The 21,411-nt window shown below is 44.0% G+C and overlaps 6 protein-coding genes across 9 annotated transcripts; 3 read left to right on the top strand and 3 right to left on the bottom strand.

Moving 5' to 3' along the window:
* Positions 1-647: 647 nt before the first annotated feature.
* On the bottom strand, positions 648-2,694 carry LOC116209807 (GDSL esterase/lipase At5g45960-like). Its single transcript, XM_031543514.1, has 5 exons — positions 2,370-2,694; positions 2,109-2,239; positions 1,677-1,910; positions 1,257-1,524; positions 648-1,134 (listed from the first exon to the last, which is right to left on the bottom strand). The coding sequence occupies exons 1-5, from the start codon at positions 2,635-2,637 to the stop codon at positions 926-928; spliced, it is 1,110 nt and encodes a 369-aa protein (XP_031399374.1). The 5' UTR covers positions 2,638-2,694; the 3' UTR covers positions 648-925.
* Positions 2,695-5,469: 2,775 nt separating this feature from the next.
* On the top strand, positions 5,470-7,329 carry LOC116211781 (GRAS family protein RAM1-like). Its single transcript, XM_031546293.1, has one exon. It carries the CDS (start codon positions 5,538-5,540, stop codon positions 7,107-7,109), a length of 1,572 nt encoding a protein of 523 aa, XP_031402153.1. The 5' UTR covers positions 5,470-5,537; the 3' UTR covers positions 7,110-7,329.
* Positions 7,330-7,862: 533 nt separating this feature from the next.
* Positions 7,863-9,754, top strand: LOC116211090 (protein HHL1, chloroplastic). 3 transcript variants are annotated; one of them, XM_031545300.1, is made up of 6 exons: positions 7,863-8,321; positions 8,714-8,851; positions 8,930-9,016; positions 9,129-9,176; positions 9,302-9,438; positions 9,528-9,721. In XM_031545300.1, exons 1-6 carry the CDS (start codon positions 8,037-8,039, stop codon positions 9,544-9,546), a joined length of 714 nt encoding a protein of 237 aa, XP_031401160.1. In that variant the 5' UTR covers positions 7,863-8,036; the 3' UTR covers positions 9,547-9,721. The 3 variants fall into 3 exon arrangements, with proteins under 3 accessions (XP_031401160.1, XP_031401161.1, XP_031401162.1); XM_031545301.1 differs by having other exon boundaries at positions 9,547-9,715; XM_031545302.1 differs by having other exon boundaries at positions 7,864-8,321; positions 9,550-9,754.
* Positions 9,586-11,792, bottom strand: LOC116211088 (tryptamine 5-hydroxylase-like). Its single transcript, XM_031545298.1, has 2 exons — positions 10,577-11,792; positions 9,586-10,499 (listed from the first exon to the last, which is right to left on the bottom strand). The coding sequence occupies exons 1-2, from the start codon at positions 11,519-11,521 to the stop codon at positions 9,873-9,875; spliced, it is 1,572 nt and encodes a 523-aa protein (XP_031401158.1). The 5' UTR covers positions 11,522-11,792; the 3' UTR covers positions 9,586-9,872.
* A 102-nt stretch (positions 11,793-11,894) lies between these two features.
* LOC116211089 (small heat shock protein, chloroplastic-like) lies at positions 11,895-13,518 on the top strand. The gene is made up of 2 exons (XM_031545299.1): positions 11,895-12,617; positions 12,702-13,518. Exons 1-2 carry the CDS (start codon positions 12,371-12,373, stop codon positions 13,196-13,198), a joined length of 744 nt encoding a protein of 247 aa, XP_031401159.1. The 5' UTR covers positions 11,895-12,370; the 3' UTR covers positions 13,199-13,518.
* Positions 13,519-15,090: 1,572 nt separating this feature from the next.
* Positions 15,091-18,623, bottom strand: LOC116211604 (two-component response regulator ARR11). Of its 2 annotated transcripts, XM_031546058.1 has the most exons (5): positions 18,151-18,623; positions 17,257-17,409; positions 16,755-17,141; positions 16,581-16,657; positions 15,091-16,358 (listed from the first exon to the last, which is right to left on the bottom strand). In XM_031546058.1, exons 1-5 carry the CDS (start codon positions 18,275-18,277, stop codon positions 15,381-15,383), a joined length of 1,722 nt encoding a protein of 573 aa, XP_031401918.1. In that variant the 5' UTR covers positions 18,278-18,623; the 3' UTR covers positions 15,091-15,380. The 2 variants fall into 2 exon arrangements, with proteins under 2 accessions (XP_031401918.1, XP_031401919.1); XM_031546059.1 differs by lacking the exon at positions 18,151-18,623 and having other exon boundaries at positions 17,264-17,409.
* Between the last annotated feature and the right edge of the window lie 2,788 nt (positions 18,624-21,411).

The following is a 21,411-nucleotide window of genomic DNA, read 5'->3' as shown; positions in this document are numbered from 1 at the left end:
ATTGCTTCTTTACCTCATGGCAATATGGCTATGAGACCAATGCTCATCCTCATCGGAGCACTGCAGCAATTACTGTGGATCTCACTAAGGTGAGGCAGTTGGCTGGAATGAATAACCTAACATATATCTTCAGTGTTTGCAGAAGACTCGAGCGCTGATCCTAGGAACGATATTGATAACATCTTTCGAAACAAAGATGAGGAGGAACTTACTGCCTTGATTGGTATGGAAGAATTCATCCTCTAGCCGGATTAATTTCGTTGGGCGGTGAACCCCGAGGATGGTCTGGCAACGAAAGAATCGCCACAGACTTCATTTTGTTTCTTTTTATGGACGTTCGTAGTGTTTATGAATGAGTTGATTGCTATTTCTCCATTTTAAGCAGAAGATTTCAGTGCTTAAACTCGTTGTAGGGAAGACTTATTTTGAAGGTATATGATGACTCGTTATGTGGCTGCTTGATATTGGTAACAGTTTTACCTGATATTACATACATAATCTTTAAGGACCTGTTTGGATTGTTGATGCAATTTTAAAATCACAATTCTAACTTAACTCTACCCATTACAAAACAAAATAACTCATATAAAGTCAAAGAGTGGGCCCCATTTATACCACTTTTTTCCACAATAAAACAACATAACTCATACAAAGTCAAATGGTGGGCCCCATTTATTCCACTCAAAATCAAAATCAAAATCTGATTTTAAAATCCTACTATGAAACCAAACGCAACCTAAAGGTTGGTCGTTCCAAATAAGAAAGAAACTCGAGGACAGGAATGCCCATCTTCTCTCTGCTTCTTGGGCATATATTCACATTATATTTCACACGAACGATGCATTTGAGACATGTATATATAGACAAGACATAACGAATAGAATGTAGTAAATAAATGACACAGGGTTTTCGGCCTAAATAATCTCTAATTAGTTGCTACCGTATCTTTGATAATGAAATCGATCAGAGGACGAAAAGCCTGGAAAACCAAGTAATATGCCCTGTCAGAGGGGTGGATTGAGTCCCAGAATATGTACTTGGAAGCATCCGGACATACAGGCGTCTTCGGGTTGCACAGAAATGATGTTTCAAGAAGACCAGTCCCGCAGCACCCACTGCTCACTTCTTCGAATCCTGCACGTATATGTTTGAGCATCAAATGCCATAAAAATCTGGATAAGATCATACTTCCACGAGGATAAAACCGTTGCAGACTTCCGATTTGCGAAGAACGGGGATGAACCGGGTCAACTTACCATATTTTTGGGGATTTTGGATCATATCTTGCAAAGGCCCGTAAAAGTCAGCATAGTAGATTTTTGTTCCTTTATCTGGTTGGGTGCTCTGCAAGGGACGCAATTCGGACTGAAGAAGTACATTGTAGTCTCTCGCAACGGAGTTAATCCTCTCAACGCACTGCCTTCCAGTAAGGGGGATTGTTTTTGAGGTTATTGTGAATGGCAAGCAACCCAATGGAGGCAACCCCACCACGGCGATCTTGGTCGCGCCTTGGCTCAATAACCCCTGTCAAAATGAAAAAAATAGCACATCGTCACATTACAAATACGTTACATGCCAATGTCTTTCCATGTCCAAATGGTGTATCAATTCATGTTGTGACCAGCTTCTATGTTCTATATGGAATTGATGCGTTGTCACACGAGGATAGTTTTTACCTGAATGAACTCTCTGAAAAGTTGGAGCACAAACTTCTCATATTCGGAGACGGAAAAGTTCAATCTTCGAAACTGTGCGGTGAAATAGTTCAAAACGAAATCGTTAATACCGGCACTAATTAAGAAAACTGACTTTTTTATGAGATTGTTGGTGTTTCCTTTTCCAATTGCGTCCTCAATCCTTTTCCTGTACTCCTGGAGATGCTCAAGCTGCTTTGGCAGAGGTACCACATTCTGAAACATCGAAAATAGAACGGTTCATTAGTTAGGGAATAAAGCTCATGTTTAATCAAGAGAAGACCATGGAAACATTTAATTGGAAAGCCAACGATATATAGACTTGCCGTAATTGATTCCTATAACCTTTGTTAATCAAGTTCCATGTTATGAAGGATAGATACATAGAGACACACAGCCAGGCACAGTACGTACAAACAGTCTAGGCGTGAGCGGATCGGACCCAGTTCCAGATGAGGCAAAGCTAACTCCTGTCATCAGCTCGTCTATGCTCAAACTCCGGTTCAAATATGGAGGGACGTAATCTTTGATTCCGACATACGAAACTATGTTGAGAGAAACACATATAGTTGATCAAACACAACACTTACTTTCATTACTATTCATATCATATGCATACTTATATATGGAGCGACAAGGGAAGCCTGGCTTAATAATTGTAGATGCAGAGCTTACTTATATAGTCTGTAGGAAGTCGGCCATTGGTAAACCTTCCGGTGGCTGCCCGATTGGCGAAATCTTGGCCATAGGGTGGGAAATTTGCCTTCAAGATTGTGCCTACATAGTCATTGTTTCCAGGGTCAACAATCGAGTCACCGAATATGAGGAGTGCCGGGATCGTGTTGTTGAAAGGCCTCTGCCTTGGAATGGCCTGAGCTTTCGAGACGAGCCCATTGAAATAGATGAGGGACAATAGAAGGAGATGGCTTATCGAAGATTTCATTTTTCAAAAAATTCCTAAGATCGATTAAGCCATTCTCGATGTTATCCTACAGAGTGACATATATATATATATATATATATATATATAGTCCAATTAGACAGAGAAAGACCAATAATGAGTATAATTTTTTCTTTTCGGTTATAAGGGACATTCATGAGCCTAATATAGTTCCACTGGGTATCGAACTCGCAACTTCTTGATTGTCGGGTGGGTGACGTGCACCACTATGCTACACTAACTTTGATAAAAATAAAAAGAAAAAATAAAATAAAAGCTTAATAATTAAAGCTGCAACTCGCATGTGCAGATTTAATAATTTAGCTTTATATGTGAACCTAACTTCATTAATTAGGACGACCGACAAAGTCTATTTCTATTGTCTTAATGCGGTTACACCATCAAATTTCATCAGACTGCGCCGGTTCTTAGAAAGAAGTCAAGTGGGTAAAATATGAGATTTATTGCAAGATGCAGTTTGTTGGATAACGGTTGAGCTTAGTAATTTTATAGCTCTGAAAACGACCGAAACCTAAATAAAGATCGATCGCGTTCATGACTATCATAATTGTGGGCAGTACTCGGCTGTTTGATGTGAAGATTAGAACTTTTGTCATCTTGAATGAGATATAAAGAGCAGATCAAAGTTGGTGGAACCGAATAATCATTCATTATGATGTAGAAATTATCCGCATCCGACCCAAACCGATTTGGGCATGCACCCGGTTTGAACCCGGAAGGCATTTGAGGACCAAAAGGTCCATGACCCTGGTGATCGATCTAGCGAAGGCCCAAATGGCTCGAGCCAGGAAAAAACCATAGGGCTCGGTCCACCCCCCCAAAAAAAAAAAAAAACACTAACGCTTTAGTTCCTGATATTTTTTCATACCACATCACATGAGAATCTAAGCAAGTTGAGATACTTTAATGAGTATCAGCACATCCAAGTCTCAAGGTCATCTTGCTTACATATATCACACTATATATATGTTCTGTTGAGAGATTGTAAGCAGTAACTCCGAAGAACGAACTACGTCAGTGTAGGTTATGATGGTTGAACCCGTGTCGGGATTTTTTTATTTTATTTTTATTTTTTATGAATAACCAGTCTTGGAATTAATTAGTCATTCTGTTGCAAAATATCAAGGATACACCCTTGAGCATAAAGGAAAGGAAACTAATTGGACATTGGCTGGTTGATGAAGACTGTGGGCTTGATTTGGGCCGCATTACATGGATGTAGTGGGCTCTATGCCACTGTCTGGCCCAATAATATGTCAGATCCCAACACAGCAAGTACTCATGTCCCAATACGATATGTTTCAAGAATGCAATCTGTGGAGAGCTTCAATAGCCACTAAGCATATTGAACGAGCAGTCTGTAACTTGTAGTCTTGTACAGCACCAACCGGCAGGCTGTCTTATGTCTCAGGTGAATGTGCTCTTTTGCAGATGTATCGGTGTTCCGCTCATTGTACCGCTGCGACCAATCACATCTGTGCACCCATTTATAGGGAAAAGAAAGGAAAAACGTAAGATAGAGGATAATTTAAAAGGGGAATCCAATGGTAATGACACAAGAATGTCCGAGGTGACCTAGGGTTACAAAAAACATATTGAATCACATTGTCGCGACTCATATGACTCTTTGAACATGTTTGGCCGATCAAGTAGAATAATCAACGCTTTAATTACCTGCTAAATGGCATAGATACACAATATAACCAAAATCCAGGATCCAATCTTGTTGTGGTCCTTTTATTTTAAGGTTACATTTTCTTTTATCGAACATACAGGTTTGCCCGACTTCCAATTTTAAAATGCATTATTTTTCTAAGCCAAATATCATTTTTCCTTCCTCTAAGAATTTTCAGTTTCGAGAAAGCGGGTCTGAATGCATTTTCATCTTTGCCTAAAGCAAAGAATCATTTTTCTATTTTAAAGAATGTTCGGTTTTGAGAACGAGGGTATGATGTAGTAGCACCGCTCTCGACTCGGAATCGGGAGATAGAGATTTAGTTCTAACCAGTGGGAATCCCATTGCCCCTTTATTTCTCCTTCCCTTATCATGTACAACCTTGTAACCGGAAAATTAAAAAGAAAATAGATAAAAGAATGTTCGGTTTCCTCGAGCATAGGGAAGATACTGCTGCAGAGAGAAAGCACTGTGGAAACAAACAAGGGAATATCCTACCAATTTGTATATACTCATCCTAGACTATTTCTCTTGCAGGCATCCAATTTATTATTCTACAAAGCTGAGAAACTTGCCGGCTGAATTAATTCAGCAGGCGGGCACAATCCTAGGACAGCAAAGAAACAACTGTGACCTGCCGAGATGATCCCTTTCTCCAAGGAATAGGAATCTACCATGATGCCTGGTTGTTCCGTGTAACTGTTCCCAGGAACATTTGAAGGTCCTTTCACCATGTAGGTGAAATCCTGAAACTGAGGACTGGCGTATGTCGAGAACAAAACGGACCATAATTATAGAGTTTGCAAAGAGAACATTCGAGAAGTATGGCCAGAAAGAAGAAGACAGTCAGACACGGATAAAACCTTGTCGAACAAGTTTCGAAGGAGCTGAGACAGTAGGAAATATGGGTTATACTATATTCTCCTACAGACTTGGAATTCTCTGATAATGACAAGTAATAATTTGTTTTTAAATCACATTGCTCTATGTATGCTTTGCTCTATGCTTCCAGATATCACGACAAGTGTTCTTCTACGAAATATGAATATTTTTTTTGAAATTTCCTTGCTCGAAGCATCGGAATCGTCAACAATCCAACGAGAGAGCTGATTATACATATGTCTTCCCTGGACCACAGATTGAACTTTATCGGGTTTCTGATCTCCACGTATATCCTTCTTCTTTTTAAGGTTCCTTAATTGGTGGAATGATTATGAAATCTGGTCTCTGCTTGGCAACCTTTTCATGCAAAAACAACGATGATGGTGATGGCCTTGACCTCAAAATTTCGAGCATGGAAAGCTATTCATTGCAGTTCGTTCCCAAGCTTGAGAGCTTTGATGAACCTTGTCAGTGGACATCAGTTCCACTGTCGGGAGAAGCGAGGAATTCCAAGAGGGCAAAGTTAGGAAATATAGCTGAAGAATCCGTGGGGAGTAATAGCGGGAGCATATACAGTATCTGCAGCAGCATGAGCAGTAATAGCTTGAACGGCCTGCCTGGGCTCCACTTCAGGGACCATGTCCGGGCTTACACCCAGAGGTTCTTGGCGGTTGAGGCCATGGAAGAGGCAGCAGCAGCCATGATATGGGGGAGCCAGGTGGATGAGGCAGAGGAGGACGGGAGCGGGGTGGATGAGATGAGGCTTGTCCAGCAGCTAGTTGCTGGCGCCGAGGCTGTGGCTTGTAGGGACAAGGTTCATGCCTCGGCCCTGCTGTCGGAGCTCCAAGCTAGGGCCCTTGTGTTTGGAACATCATTCCAGCGGGTTGCATCTTGCTTTGTGCAGGGCCTCTCAGATCGCCTCGCCCTGGTCCAGCACCTTGGGGCTGTTGGGATATTGGGACAGGGGGGTAATCCCGCACCCAGAAGAGGGACCATGACATCTGAGAGAAAGGAGGCCCTACGCCTTGTTTATGAGATTTGCCCATATATCCAATTCGGTCACTTTGTAGCAAATGCATCAGTCATGGAAGCCTTTGAGGGAGAGAGTTCGGTTCACGTTATTGACCTAGGGATGACCCTGGGTCTACCATGTGGCCACCAGTGGTGGAACCTGATGCATAGCCTGGCTCACCGCCCAGGCGGGCCACCGCACAAACTCAGGATCACCGGCATTGGGTACAGCATAGATTGCCTCTGCGCAATCGGCAATGACCTAGAAAGATATTCGAAGAGTTTGGGGATGAATTTCGAGTTTCTAGCAATTGAAAACAGCTTGGAGAATCTGCGAGTGGAAGATTTCAATGTCGAAGAAGGGGAAGCTCTGGTCATTAACAGCATTCTTCAACTCCACTGCGTAGTGAAAGAGAGCCGGGGAGCACTAAACTCAGTCCTACAGATGCTACACAAGCTATCACCGAGACTTCTGGTTCTAGTGGAGCAAGACTCGAGCCACAATGGGCCTTTCTTTCTGGGGAGGTTCATGGAGGCGCTGCACTATTACTCTGCCATCTTCGACTCCTTAGATGTAATGTTGCCAAAGTACGATACCAGGAGGGCGAAAATGGAGCAGTTCTTCTTCGCCGAGGAGATCAAGAACATAGTGAGCTGCGAGGGCCCAGCAAGGGTGGAGCGGCACGAGAAGATTGACCAGTGGCGGAGGAGGATGAGCCGAGCCGGGTTCCAACCCGCCCCAATCAAGATGCTGGCACAGGTGAAGCAGTGGCTCGGGGAATCCAAGGCCTGGGACGGGTTCACGGTAGTAGAAGAAAAAGGGTGCTTGGTTCTTGGGTGGAACCTGAAGCCCATGGTTGCAGCTTCCTGCTGGAAATGCAACTAGAACAAGAAGGAAGCCTCAATGTCCTGTCAACTTGTTGACTTCACACAACCTAATGAAGTACTTACTATAGTGTTTGTTTCAAACGAATAAGACCATACTGACTGCTACCAAATCAGTATTTGGAGCATTATGGGACTATGCTGCATTTCTATACTTGCCGTATGCTTGTCTGAGAATAATGGGTATGGGCGGAACTTGTCGCAGTTCTTGCTCATCTTTACTGCAATATATATGTGTTAAAACAGTGTGGCTTTTGGCTCAGCGTAATGCTCTAATCGACCCTAAGATTCGACACTCGCCTACTTCTCAGGAACAAGCACATCCCAGATGATAAAATTATCAAGTCCTGACGCCCATAAACTATGAAAAGTTGCAAACTTTAACAAAATCTTCATCTGGCCATTTCATCAAACCGCTAGCGAGAGTCGGTGAATAGTGAAAAGAAACTTACATTACCGAAGGAGTAATCCGTTTTTGTGCATCCGGAAACTGTTTAGCGTTCTCCTGATGTTATCACAGGAACAGTTCTCCAATTTCCATCCTTTTATACGCCAAAATGAGACTATACAAAACTTTTCAGGACCAGACGGCGTGTTAGGCCTTCATTAAAAAAACGCAGCGTTGTGTGGGGAAAGATGATTTGTGGGCGACAGTGGGCGGGACCCAGGAGCTGGAAGCTATCAGGGGCTGGCCCATCTGCCACGTGTATGGCCTCGGAGTCCTCCCATACTGCGGATAAGAGGCGACGCCATGGCAGGTTCGTGTTCGTGATGACCCGTCTCTTCACCCGCCTCCCAAAGCTCGCAGAAGAAGAACCGGAACTGAAGAAGAGAGCCCCACAACAGTGACCCATATAGCAAAGCAAAGCAAAGCAATTAATCACTTCTTCTCTACCCAACTGACAGAATTCGAGTCAGAGCATCAGCAATGGAGGTGGGCATGTCCCTAAACGCCCTAGTTCGCCTTCCTCTGTCCAGTTCGAGGGCAGCTGCGCATGAGGATGGGCTGGTGAAGCATTCGCTGTTCAGTTCGCGGTCTTCCGCCGCCACAACCTCCCAGAGGCCGGCGCAGGGTCGGCCGCTGCTGGTGGTTGAGGCCAAGGGGAAGAGAGGGATGCAGGCCCGTCAGTTTCAGAGGCCCCCTGTCCCTTCCCTGCCCAAGCTTGAGGATGACGGCAACCCCAAATTCGTCATTTTCATTCGGATGGCCAATGTTTGTTCCCTCTCTCTCTCTCTCTAGCTGCCATTTCTTCAATAAATTGTTCATTTTCTGGGTTCAATCAGTAGAGTTTTATTCCGCAATTAGTGCAAGTCCAGAGGAATCGAAGTCGAATCAACTCGAGCCAAAATGCGCGCAATTTGAGTAAATGTGCAGCCAAAGATTGGAGTTTTGAACCCGCGACTGCTGCAAGTATCATGTTAAGCTACTCGCCTTCATGACGATTTCCAAGCTAGAGCACTGACAAACCTTGTTGCCTTGCTGTGGACTGTTCTGTTTTTCTGAATGATAAATCATATTAGCGGTTGTCTGTCTATGTTCTGCTTTGGATTGGGATGGATAGAGCCAAAATTGTTTCTTGAGGCGGTGTCCCTCTTTCTGTGCAGGTATATCTATGGTACCCGCTGAGTATTGTAACGGGGGGCACCACGGCGAAGATAATGGTGGCGGCAAAAGATAATTTCCTGGGCAAGTATATCTACAAAGACACGCTCGCTCGGAACCTCGCTGCTGTTATTTACCGAGTAAGTCCTTTGCTGCAATACGTCGGTGATGTCCTGTGGAGTTACGGTCTACTAATGGTCGAGCTCATTTATTAACAGGATGAGAAGGAGATTCAAAAGACTGCATTTAAGCAACACCGCATACTGCGGACAGCTACTGAGTTCAGATACGGCTACAAGCTTGTTGTAATGTTCTGACAACCATGCAAATCTATATGCTTATGCTCCTGAACACATATGATAAGTGGAAGGTCCACTATATGGCCAAAATAACTCGATTCCTGATTCCTGGTTGCAGGAAAATGGAAATATAAGAGCAGCACTTTCAACCAGCGATGTTATTGAGGTTAGTCTACCCCATTTCTACTGTATTTCTGCATCTTGTTGGTACATTCTTCTGTTTTTGTTTACAACAAAGATGTTCCTTAGCTTTAACTTCTAGTATGTTTGTCCTCCTCGCTACGAATTCAGCTTCCGACACCAGATCAGCTCAAGACTGTGCTCGACAAAGTGAGGGACTTCTTTGGGGATGCTAAAGAATCTTTTGGGAAGATAACAGCACTAAACACGACTGAGGAGACAGAAGAAAGCTCAACAGGAAAGACCAAGTGAGTATGGTCTGGGCGTCTGGGTTCAAAAATTCATCTTCATTCTTTTGTCTCAAAAGAAATTACCAAATTTCAAGTAAACCTGCTAGTATCTTCTTTCCGATTTAGCAGGGTTGAAGGCTGAGCGCACGAAGAAGCTACGGAGCGGAAAAAGAAATTTTCGGTAGATTTATCTTCTAAGGAGATAGAGTAGTACGTTCATCATACAGAAGTAGTCCTATGTTGTTCAAAGTACTAGCACTATTTGATCCAAAGAAGAATCCCTGTTTCTGAAACACATAAAGTCTGGTGCATCATTGAGACGAACTTCTATCGACTGGTTTCATAGCCCACGATGACAAGGGAAACAACATAGAATAACGTACGAACTGGTGGAGTGGCATTTACTTCCATTCCCGCACAACAACAGCCCAGTCATCTCCTGCAGAAACTACTCACTGGACTACCCTTCCCTTATGAACTGTCGGGACGAGAATGAGAGCTGACTTTTTCCTGGTAGCAAGCCCAAATACCTCATCCATGTCTACATCATCTGGCACGATTCCTCTTGGCAAGGCCCAGTCGAAATGGTACAAGAGTCTTGCCAGTGTTATCTCCACCGTTGCCAACCCGAAAGAGGACCCGGGGCATCCCCTTCTCCCTCCTCCAAAAGGTAGGAACCTGAAATCTCGGTCCTTCATCTCCACTCTATTTGCATCCTCGAACCTCTCTGGACGGAACTCCAGGGGGTCATCCCACGAATCTGCGTCCCTCCCAATTGCATACGTATTTATTAGGACCCGGGTCCTAGCTGGTACTTCGTAGCCATCAAGGGTGCACCTCTCCATGGATTCTCGTGGAACCAAGAGAGGCACCGGTGGGTGCAGACGCAACGTTTCTCTTATCACAGCCTTCATGTAAACAAAGTCTCTGAAATCGACCTCATTGCCGGATTCTTTCAAGTACGCCTGACTACAAATTTCTGCTTGTGCTTTCTTCAAGACTTCTGGATGCTTCACTAGCTCCGTCAATGTCCACTCGAGAGTCACCGCTGTTGTATCGGTTCCGGCAACAAACATGTCCTGTTTTGTTAACAAACATGTTCTTAATGCCACTTGCATATGTTCGTGCTAAAGAAAGAAACTGAATGCGTCTATACCAGGACGAGAGCTTTGAGGTTGTCATCTGTAATGGGCACCTCCAAATCACCTCTTTGTTGCACCCTCATCAGAACATCCAAAAAATCTTCTTCTTCCTCTTCTTCTCGTTCTTGCTCGCCACTAAAGCACCTGGTCCTCCTCTCCTTCTTCCTCACATGTTCCTCGATGATCTCGTTGCACACTCCCCTCAGATCCCTCAAGTTCCTCTCCAATCTCCGGTTGAGCGCTGTCACCGAGTTAACCCATCCCCAGCAAGGGTAGAAATCCCCGATGCTAAACCCTGCCAGCAGTGCTTGCGTCTCCGTCAGCACAGCAGCCAAGTTCCGCTTCTGGCTCCCATCCCCTGATGTTGTATCGTCATTGATGAACCTCTTCCCAAATGCCACCCGACACAGGATGTCATTCGTGTGGGCGAAGAGCATCCTGCTTATGTCAACTTTGGAGCCTGAGAGGTCCTGGAGTTGGGAAACTAGCCGGGCAGTCTCCTCCTCGCGGACTGGCCTAAAGGAGCTGGCGCGCCTTGGACCCAGAAGCTCAGATACGCAAATCTTGCGTGCCTGGCGCCAGTAAGGGCCGTGGGGAGAGAAGGTGACATCAGAGCAGCCAAAGGAGAGGCACTGAGCAGCCACGATCTGGGGCCGGCTCGCAAACACGTGGTCGTGGGTCTTGAGGACCTCCTTGGCTAGTCCAGGGGAGGAAATTACGAGCGTCAGGACCTGCCCGAGCTGGAGGGAGAAGATGGGGCCAAGGCGACGAGCGATGGTTGCGAGAGCGTGGTGGGGCAGGGCCGATGTGAGGAGAAGGAGGTGCAGGTGGCCTACAATGGGAAGTCTAAGGAATGGTGATGGCGGCATCTTGTTCGGTTGAAACTTCAATATTCTCGTAAAACAGATGATCAAGAAGAAGGGAAAGAGAAGGAAACCCAAAGGTGGGAGAGACTCCATTGTTAAAGCTTCTTCAATGGTGCTTTTAGGACAAATTCAAGGATCTGCTCTGTTTTCAAGTGTGTGAAGTTTGGTTTATGTTCTGTCCTGTGAATCATTACTGAATCATTTCTAGGTGTTGGCCTATTCTGGTGTACAGATGTTCGGTCATAATCTATGACATGGCAGTATGAAAGATTCTGGTTTCTGGCTCAACGTACTGATAAGTGAATGAACTGAACGGTGTCACTTGAACATAGACAATTTAACCTGATATCATATAGATTATGGACCAATGTATGAGGAAAAATTTAACAGAGAGTTGGGATCAGGCGTCAGTACACCGTACAGCTCAGTTCGGACAGAAAAGGTTCAAGAACTCCTATGTACGTTGATGCCCGGGTTACTTCAACCGTACCGCTCAGTTCGGACAGAAAAGGTTCAAGAACCCCGATGTACGCAAAACCCGACCAACATTTTTTGCTCGGTCACGGGATGAACCAAAGAGTCTACCCCTCGACTTCGAGTCTAAAGGTTCTTAAATCAAGCAGAGCCAGTGGATCTCTTTATTTGTCAACGTGAATACCATCGACAACCTGAGGCTATGATTTTTTCAGCCATGAACTTTTCGGAAACCTTATCCCATCGAAGAGAAGGCTTTGTGAAAGCTTCTGGAGACATCCAGAAAACGCCCGCCGTCTCCTTTGTCCTTCAGACATCCTCCAGAAGTTTCCTCTCCTCTCCTTTTATAACCCCGCAATGGCCCCCCTTCGACCGCCACTGAAACTCTGACAGGAAAGCTCGAACTTTTCGACAGATACCGATTTCCTTATTGTCTTTCCGTTTGTCCCAAGAGCCTAGACAGGAACAATGTCTCAGAGCTTGTGCAACTGGAGACCCCCCCTGCTCTCTCCGTTGTCGCGGAGAGCTTCGAGGGCGTCTCAGCCCATCCACTCGGAACCCCTTCTTCTGTTGCAGCCCACCGGCGGCCGGTACCAGAGTTGCCAGGCCATCAGGGCTGCGGCGGCCGACGGCAGGGACAACCTGGACCACTTGCAGAGAGCGAGCGGCAGGCAGCAGCAACCCAAGAGAAGGGTAGGCCCCGTCGCTCCCATTGGTGCGTTTCTTGTCTGAAGTTTTGATCTTTTTGTGCAGAAATGTCGAGCTTCTCCGATTAGGGACTGACCTTTTCGTGGCACAGGTTTGTGGGACAGGTTCCCGACGGCGAGGACTGTGCAGCAAATGATGGAGACGATGGACAGAATCATGGAGGAGCCTGTTGCCTACTCGAGCGGGTGGCCCTCGCAATTGCCGACCGAGGCGGGAGGGTTTGGCCGGGGGAGGACCCCGTGGGAGATCAAGGAAGGCGAGCGCGAGTACAAGATGAGATTCGACATGCCTGGTATGACCAAAGAGGACGTGAAGGTGTGGGTCGAGGAGAAGATGCTCGTCATCAAGGCCGAAAAGGCTCCCAAGAAGAAGCGCGGTGAAGGTGAGGGCCCGGAGAGCGGAGCTGGCGAGGAAGAAGGGGAAGGGGACTGGTCTGCTAGGAGCTATGGGAGGTACAGCAGTAGGATTGCATTGCCGGAGAACGTGCGGTTCGAGAAGATCAGAGCAGAAGTGAAGGATGGAGTCTTATATATAACCATTCCTAAGGATGACAATACCGGGAAGATACTCGACATCAATGTCCAATGATTCCTGTTGTGTACTTTAGATATACACTGCCGAAACAGCAGTCTTCTCGGAGTCAATTGAGTCTACGTTTCTTGGAGGTTAACGAGTCTATCTGTTTTGTGTCGGCATCAATTACAGTACGGCACACGTTGTGTGTTCTTCCTTGGTCCCTTGCGATAGATGACAACTGAAGGAGTATGAAAGTCCTCTGTCTCCATTATAACGTGGTTCGGTTCCTGAATGATGCATGTGTCGGTGTTGGTTCATTCTATTTGTTTCTTTTTTGTCATGATGGTGGTTGAGGAAAGAATAAATACATTTTAGCTTGCTTTTTTCGGTAAGTTATCTTATTACTGGAATGGTAAGACCAGAGGCTAGGCTTCTGAGTAGGTGTGCATTGCTATTGAGATGAGTACCATAGGCATCAAAGTTCCAATATCTTGCTCGAGCGTGGGGGATTGGCGATTGTGGTTTGAGTCCAAAGCTTAAGATGTGTATGCCGCCAAGAAAGTGCATGTTCATCAAATCCTGTGCCAGTTTTGCAAATTCTCAAGTCTCCAGCAACTCTGTTTCCTTAACCAGAAGAATCTTCAATCAGAGTGCCGCCTTTATAGTTAACAAGAATGGACAAGTGCCGGACAAGAATGTACATCTTTGAAATATCAAAGGAGAGGCGCTTGACAATCTAAAGCTTTTAGCACGAGAGTCCCGAACATGAGTTGGGTTGATGCTGTTCCAGCAATTCTGTGAAATCTGCAGTAGGAGCCCCAATAGAAACTCCGGATTTCTATCACTGAAGCTGCTGAAGAGTACGGGAACCAAATGAAGGGTGGCGAGATTGACTTCTAAAACTGCACCCACCGCCGTGGAATACCATTCTACGAATCTAAGTTTGGGCGGAGGAAAACCAGTTTGGGTCAGTTTAACAAGTGTGAAATCATTCCGCAAAGCTTTCATTATGATGGATGTTTGGGAAGGTCAGGGCATTGAAGCATGTGCGAGTGAAATCTGAGCAATTGGATTGAGAGAATTTATCCCACACGAAAAAATTAAAGAAAAATTCACGGGTTTATAAGAGATTAAATATCACAAGCTATTAACTCAAGCAAGCAAGATGAGTTCAATAATTTATAAGTCCAGTGAAATTTTACGTTGTATCAAAACGAGTTAGGCTTTTGTGCGCCCGCGTGGAGACTCACATAATGTTAGGCCCAAATGTGAAATTTGTGCCAGCTCAATAACTGGTTTGACCCTCTGGCCCGAGTGTGAAAGAGGAAGCCCATCTTGAGGTAGTTAAGGTCGGAGTCCGGAAGAGAAGAGAGTCCGACTCAAGATAAGTTGTTAAAAGTGGAAGTTTTAGGTTGCGTTTGGTTTCATAGTAGGATTTTAAAATCAGATTTTGATTTTGAAAAAGAGTGGTATAAATGGGGCCCACCCTTTGACTTTGTATAAGTTATGTTGTTTTGTTGTGGAAAAAAAATAGTATAAATGGGGCCCACTCTTTGACTTTGTATGAGTTATTTTGTTTTATAGTGGGTAGAGTTAAATTAGAATTGTGATTCTAAAATAACACCCTAAAACCAAACAGGGCCTTATGCTTCGTAATCAGATTTTGATTTTGAAAAAGAGTGGTATAAATGATTATGTATAGGGTCCACCCTTTGATTTTGTATGAATTATTTTGTTTTGTTGTGGGTATAATTAAGTTAAAGTGTGATTTTAAAATCACACTTTGAAACCAAACAAGCCATAGTGTTTACGTGGCACGTGTAGGTAAAGAGTGAGAAAGACTACACGGTACTACGTGAGGATGAGTGAGAGTTCCTCAGGTTTGCTTCCTCGAATCCTAGCATCACTCGGTAAACTGAAATAACATACCTTCTGTATCCTGGAAACATGTTTGCTACATAACGTACGTAAAATTGTCATTTATACTGCCAGTGTCAAGGCTTTTCGTTTCTCTAGCATCACAATCGACTTAGTTCAGTCATTGCACTAATTCACGTTCTCATCTTATTTGGTGTCAAAACAATCGGGAGAAGCAAAGTCTCACTCTGCTTTATCAACTGCCAAGAGTGTAAATACTATACGTTGTTTCAGCACCCCAAACTCTAAATTAACTCATCAGCAAATTAAAAATCAACCCCTAATTGAAACTAGACTTACAGATGAGTCGCCTATGATAAAATGCCAAATCCCGTCATCATGTTATGAATAGACCATGATCGATGATGGAGCACTCAGTTGGGTCCACAAATTGCTCGTAGTCGAACCGCAGGGCATCATACAAGTGGATCGGGACTTCAGCAACAAGGCATGGGTCACTATATCCCGAGAACTCTGAGTTTTGGAACCCAAGATTGGCAGAGAGGGGATCGTCCTGAAGCCATCTGATCTGTAAATCCTCACTTGAAGGCCGAAAGGGTGATCTGCTGATGGAGGAGAGGTTTCCGTTCGCAGGTTGTGAAGCGGGAAGGCTGGCCAGGTCAAAAACCTGACCTCGTATGCTTGAGGAACCTACAGGGATGGGCTGGATATCTTGGTAATTTACCATATTACCCTTGTCTTGGACACCGTTTAAGTCACTTTGTGACCTCACAAGACTTGCTTGGGCTACGTTACTGCGATGGTCCGCACACAGCGGCTTATATTCGACGGAATTGGTCCGTTGGCCTCCTGTTAAATTTGGCTGGGAATTAGTTGATTTCAGCAGATGGCTCGGATCTTCCAAAGAAATGTGGGGATCAGTCTCTTCTTTGAATGGGACCTTGGGAGCTCCTCTCCAGGAATAATGCGCTGGGATACTAGAATTAAACCCCCCTGTGAACCTCTCTTGAGGACCCAATGGCACAACTGACGGTTTGAAACCGATTTTCATGCCCCTACTCTCTTGTTGGTTAGGTACCTCAGCAATCAAAGTTCTTTTCGGTTCTTCCTTGGGCAACGAGACGATAACCTGTTGGTCAACTTCATGGACTTTGGGATTGGCAATCTGGGCGAGCAAGTCGTTCCCTGAAAATCTGAAGTTTCTATTTGGGATATCCTCTTGGGACACACTGATGGAGCTTTGAGAGCTGAAACTCACAGAGGGATCTTGTGAGGCCGAATCTGGATTTATCCCACCAAAACAAGTTTTCAAGTCATTTTCTTTCTGCAGTCTACTCAAGTAGAGCCGGTATTTCTGCAAAGTAAAAAAATTTACACCCGTTACTCCTAATAATAGGAGGAAGATGACATCCCGAGGACATATACCAATTAAATAGTTGTATCATCAATTTCTCGGTCTTTTTACTTTTACTGTTGTCTTTCCAACCTCAAGCAAATAGCTTATTAGGATGATCAACAAGGTAATAATCGGTTAAAAAGCTTATTTTGATTGTCACACAATGGGAGAGCTGCATACCTGCAAGTGGCTAGCGACATTCTCCCGCGTCAACCATGGAACATTCATCAAGTCGAGTATTCTTTTAGGACCGACCTCTGCCACAATCAGAGATATACCAGAATTCTAATGTGAGCTGCTAATTGACTAAAATTTGATACAAGTGAACGGAAAAGTTATTTTCAGGGTACTTACTGTCAAACCCAATCTGATTTACAGCTTTAACGAATTTCTGGTGAAGTTCAACTGACCAAACCACTCTAGCTTTCTTTGTAGAGGACCCATGATCAGCAAAGTCCTTATCATCATGCTTGTTTTCCGATTCTTTCCTCTTCTTTCCAGTGGAAACGTCCTCTCCACTATAGAAGTGGTCATCAGATCGATCAGATCCACTTCGTGTCATTTGAAGCCCATCGATAACTTCATGGCTGTCAATGTCCCTTCCCTCATTTATCCTCTTCCTCAAAACATGCTGCCAAATGTTTCGAAGTTCCTTCATTCTTATCGGCTTAAGGAGATAATCGCATGCTCCATGTTGGACTCCTTTCATCACGCGGCTCGTTTCTCCGTCAACGGACATCACTGTTTCATGCCAAAGTATGACTCATCAGAAATAGCTTGTCCAAAGACGAGGAATACCTAAGGTTACTGGTATCAAATACTATATGAATGATATTTTTATGAGAGAGAAACTAACTGATTACAGGAAGATCCATCTCAAGGCCAACATGCTCGAGGAGTTTGAAGCCGTCCATGTCGGGCATGTTGACATCACTTATTACAATGTCGTATCCATCCTTTCTCTCACGAAGCAAGTTCAGCGCATCTCTTGCTAGACCACATGTGGTCACTGAAACACGAGAACAATGAAAGGAATAACATAAGATTACCATAGCTTTGTAGTATTCTTTTTAGAATTCAGAAAAACTCGAGAGAATCAGATGAAACATCCCCAACAAGCAGTCCCCGCACGGCTGAAGGTCAAGATCCAAAATATTCGACAGGCCCCAACGGCTGACTGGTTTCTAAGGTCAACAGAGTCACTCCACTGCTATGACTTAATAATTGCATCCCGAGACTCATTCATTCTGCGGATAGAAATTCTTACAAGGAGTGTTCAGAAAGAACAGAAGCCATCCTTTCCCGGATCGAAAAACCATGAAGAGAGTAAAACCAAAGCCACCCTCGGGATGATAACTAACTTCCAACCCATAACAAGAGCTCGACTACACGAAATATCTCTTCCAAACAGATGCTTTCATTATGATATCCGGGTGCAGTTGCTCTTAAATTTGCTTAGAAGTACACGTACAGTTTTTTAAATCGACCCTGCCGAACCCTGCTGATTATATCAAGTGATCAAAGCAGAGTTACAGTAACTCCATCAAAATTCAATCAGACACGCACCGACAGAATTCAGTAGCTTTCGACTTCCCACCATGAACTGAGAAAGAAGAAGCTTAATTTTCAAGAACCAGCACAGCTGCCATCACTTCTCAGAAACCCCTCATCGATTTTCAGACGACACAAAAAAAAAATCCCAACTTCAGGGCCAGCAAGAGAGTAAAGAAGTGGAAAGAGAGAGGGGCACCTTCGTAGGAGCATTTCTTGAGCATCTTCTCGAGGATCTTCAGCCAAGTCGGGTCGTCGTCGACCACGAGAACACGCAGGCCGGCGGGAAACGCGTCGTGCCTTGGGGAAGGGAAGGCGGCCTCCATCGCCGGAGGGATCTGAGGAAGGGGACCCAGATGAGGAATTGGCCACTTGGGTGCTCAATTATGGCCTGATACGGGAGCCCGGAGAGAAGAAAAGACTGTTGGTGAATCAAAGGGTCTGCTCCTTCTTCCTACTCTTCCTGGTGGGTCGGTCTGAGAGAAGAATCGGTTATGTAGGGAAGGAGAGAGAAGAAAGGGAGAGAGGATTAACGAATATTGGCGCCGGCTAAGCTAACGGTTCCCCGCGGAGTGGACCGCGCTGGGTGCTCTTATCTGTTCGATCAGCTCTCTGCTCTCTCTCTGTCAGTCCTTTTTTATTTCATGGCCCCCCTCTCCCACCATTTCTTTCTGACCTTCACCCTCTCTTCAGTCTTCACTTTTATTACTAATTCTTGTTCGGGAATCGACTTAACCCGATGGCTCGGGAATCAGTGAAGATTACACAAAATAAAGTACAAAGAAAGGGGCGTAATGTAGCCTTGCCTAATAATCGCAATGTTTTGAATTCGATTCTTGTGGTGGGACTATCTGTGACATATTATTAAACTTTTTATTTCGTTATATTGAACTCATAAATCACCTTTGTAATTGGAAGGAAATTACATTAAATATATAATTTGTCGATTGCACTACAATTCTTAATCAATTTTTTACTCTACTTTTTCTCTACCTCTTCCTCCAAGAAAATAGGTGAAGTTGAGCAGCTCCCCCTTGTCTTTTCATAATTATAGGAAGATAATGTACTTGTTCGAGAATTTGGACACACATGCATCGATCAAGTCAGAAGCGGAGCTCGTATTGCCCTCGTTACGTGCTGGTGTAGAGTGCTAATATTCACTTGGCTGCAAAGAAGTTAGTTAAAGCATGTCATTCAACTCGTATGGAACGAGAGCTTCGTTTTGTCCTTTTTTTTTTTTTTTTGGGATTAGAAAGGGAAGAGACGTATGGCAAAAGAAATATGTACGGACAACCGGCCCGTGGTGCTCCTCCCCATGGCTTGTTTCCCGACTGGGCCATCGATTAACCCCATTGTTTGCTGTGTCCCTTTGGAAGGTAGCAGTGATTGGAGACCTCCAAGAGAGTTGGACCATGGGAAAAGGCTTTTTCGCAGCTTTTTTTTTTTTCTCTGGTCAAAATCCAATTGATTTATTATTCCATGGAGTTTGCCCTAGAAAGGGAATGGTTTCCATGGAGTGTCCAAGAAACACACGTAACACGGCTCATCATTAGCGCGTTTTGGTCAATCGGAGAGTCGATTCCTCAATAAGGAACGATACCAAACAAGTCAATGGTAGCTTGTGGATGCACTTCAGTTTGCATTGTCATGGACGACAATGTAGCTTTAAGCACAAGAGGAAGTGATTAATCGGATGAAAGCTGCAGCGATCCTTTGAGGTCAATTGGTGAACATTTAAAAGTTATCATAGGGTTATCATTTTCGAAGGTTGGGAGAGGTTCCTCGTTTGACTCTCTGGTGGTTCCGGCTACTGCCATCACGACACGTGATGGAAGTTCCAGACCATTGGCTCCGACTCTAGAAGTCAGTGTCACTTGACCTAGTCGACATAGCATGATTTTTTTAATGGCAATGTGGGGGCAAGTGAGAAACATTTTATATGGTTTATTATGGCCCAATAATTCTTATTAGTTTAAACGGTACCTAGCTTATTTGGGTGGGCATGACATTACTATATATGTAAGATCCAAACAACTAAGACAAGAAAAAAAAAATTATTAAAAAAAGTACATCTTTCCTTTTTTATTTTTCTTAATTAATTGTTCAACCTTGAATCTTCTTCCTCACGTGCAACGACAAATGATCCGACTCACCTGCAGCCCGACTTTTTCACAATCGGCTCAACTATCAGCGACAGTAGTATCCACCTATACTTGTCTGCGACTCAACTTTGAGCAATTGGTTGTTGGTCTATTAGACAACAAGTAATCATCGTCGTCCACGATATGCTCCCGACTGTATTGAAGAATTTTGCAATACAGTTGCACTAATATGGTATATGCCTTATGTAACCCCTAAATGGATGACACAAACTCATTTAAAGAAAAAAAAAAGTAATTTTTTTCATAATTCAAGTAAATTATGTAGGAAGGTAATCAAAAAATAAAGGAAATGAGTTCTTCTTTAAATTAATTACTTAAAATTAAGTAACTTAATTTAAAAATATAAATAATGTATTTGATTGTATGATATGCACTTTTTACCTTAATATATACATAATTCTTTTGACTAATCGGCCCCTATTGCCCGTTCGCCGTTCTCTCGACTGGTGGCAGAGAAACCAACAACCTCGTCCCGACTCAAGCTGACGCGCATGCCATGACCGACCTTACTTGACTCGACTACTAGGCCAGACCAGTCCTGACTCAACTGCTGGCCCGACTAGCCCCCTCAACATCGATCTTATTATTTGAACCTCCTCACCTCAGGTGGCAGCTTCTCATCTTCGACTTCTCTGCCTCCTCTGTGATAGTATCCCCGCCCTCCATGTCAAAAGGTTGTAATTCTAGTTCTTTGAACGATCCAACCGCCACTTGCAAAATCGACCTTTTGTGGCTTGCCTTTTTCGTCGAATTTCTACAGGTCCCAGCTCCCCTTTCATAGTCACTGATTTGAACCGATCGAGTATCCCGCCTAATTTGATTTCGTTGTCTTGGTTGATAATCGCTGATTTGAACCGATCAAAAAAGTTGAATCGCTTGGTTTGACTATCTAGGGATTGGATTTCTTTAGAAATTGGTCTGATTAATTAAATCTAGAGTTCTGACCCGAGATAAGTTCCTGCGCTGAGTACAGGTTTAAGATCCCTCTTGACTCCGCTCCTTTATTTTTACACAGTAACAGTTTTCTATGGTTTATAACTTGGCTCCGCTTCCTAGCTTTGTCTGGGACTATATAGAATTTAGTCTTAAGAGTTGGAAACAGATATACAACAACTTAAAGGATCTTTGCAACTGTATATGTACTAACTATTTATACTTCAACACTTTATTTTTTTCTTTGCAGTGATTTGGATGATCTACTATATTTTTGTGTTCCTGAAATATTCTTTGAACGTTTTATAATTTTGTTATCAATGAATAACCATTGATTTCTTAGGCGAGAAAAAGGACGGCCGACT

This window comes from Punica granatum, chromosome 6 (assembly GCF_007655135.1).
Source record: "Punica granatum isolate Tunisia-2019 chromosome 6, ASM765513v2, whole genome shotgun sequence".
NCBI lineage: Eukaryota > Viridiplantae > Streptophyta > Magnoliopsida > Myrtales > Lythraceae > Punica > Punica granatum.
Note: the sequence above shows the minus strand (reverse complement) of the source record. Positions and strands in the feature narration are given on the sequence as shown.

Coding starts and splice junctions, on each gene's coding strand:
- LOC116209807 (XM_031543514.1), bottom strand. CDS start 2,637: ATGAAATCTTCGATAAGCCATCTCCTTCTATTGTCCCTCATCTATTTC. Junction 1,911..2,108: donor CGCTCACGCCTAGACTGTTT/GTACGTACTGTG, acceptor TCGATGTTTCAG/AATGTGGTACCTCTGCCAAA. Junction 1,525..1,676: donor TTTTCAGAGAGTTCATTCAG/GTAAAAACTATC, acceptor TCATTTTGACAG/GGGTTATTGAGCCAAGGCGC.
- LOC116211781 (XM_031546293.1), top strand. CDS start 5,538: ATGATTATGAAATCTGGTCTCTGCTTGGCAACCTTTTCATGCAAAAAC.
- LOC116211090 (XM_031545300.1), top strand. CDS start 8,037: ATGGAGGTGGGCATGTCCCTAAACGCCCTAGTTCGCCTTCCTCTGTCC. Junction 8,322..8,713: donor TTTTCATTCGGATGGCCAAT/GTTTGTTCCCTC, acceptor CTTTCTGTGCAG/GTATATCTATGGTACCCGCT. Junction 9,017..9,128: donor GATACGGCTACAAGCTTGTT/GTAATGTTCTGA, acceptor TCCTGGTTGCAG/GAAAATGGAAATATAAGAGC.
- LOC116211088 (XM_031545298.1), bottom strand. CDS start 11,521: ATGGAGTCTCTCCCACCTTTGGGTTTCCTTCTCTTTCCCTTCTTCTTG. Junction 10,500..10,576: donor ACCTCAAAGCTCTCGTCCTG/GTATAGACGCAT, acceptor TTAACAAAACAG/GACATGTTTGTTGCCGGAAC.
- LOC116211089 (XM_031545299.1), top strand. CDS start 12,371: ATGTCTCAGAGCTTGTGCAACTGGAGACCCCCCCTGCTCTCTCCGTTG. Junction 12,618..12,701: donor AGGCCCCGTCGCTCCCATTG/GTGCGTTTCTTG, acceptor TTCGTGGCACAG/GTTTGTGGGACAGGTTCCCG.
- LOC116211604 (XM_031546058.1), bottom strand. CDS start 18,277: ATGGAGGCCGCCTTCCCTTCCCCAAGGCACGACGCGTTTCCCGCCGGC. Junction 16,658..16,754: donor AAATCAGATTGGGTTTGACA/GTAAGTACCCTG, acceptor TGATTGTGGCAG/AGGTCGGTCCTAAAAGAATA. Junction 16,359..16,580: donor ATGTCGCTAGCCACTTGCAG/GTATGCAGCTCT, acceptor TTTACTTTGCAG/AAATACCGGCTCTACTTGAG.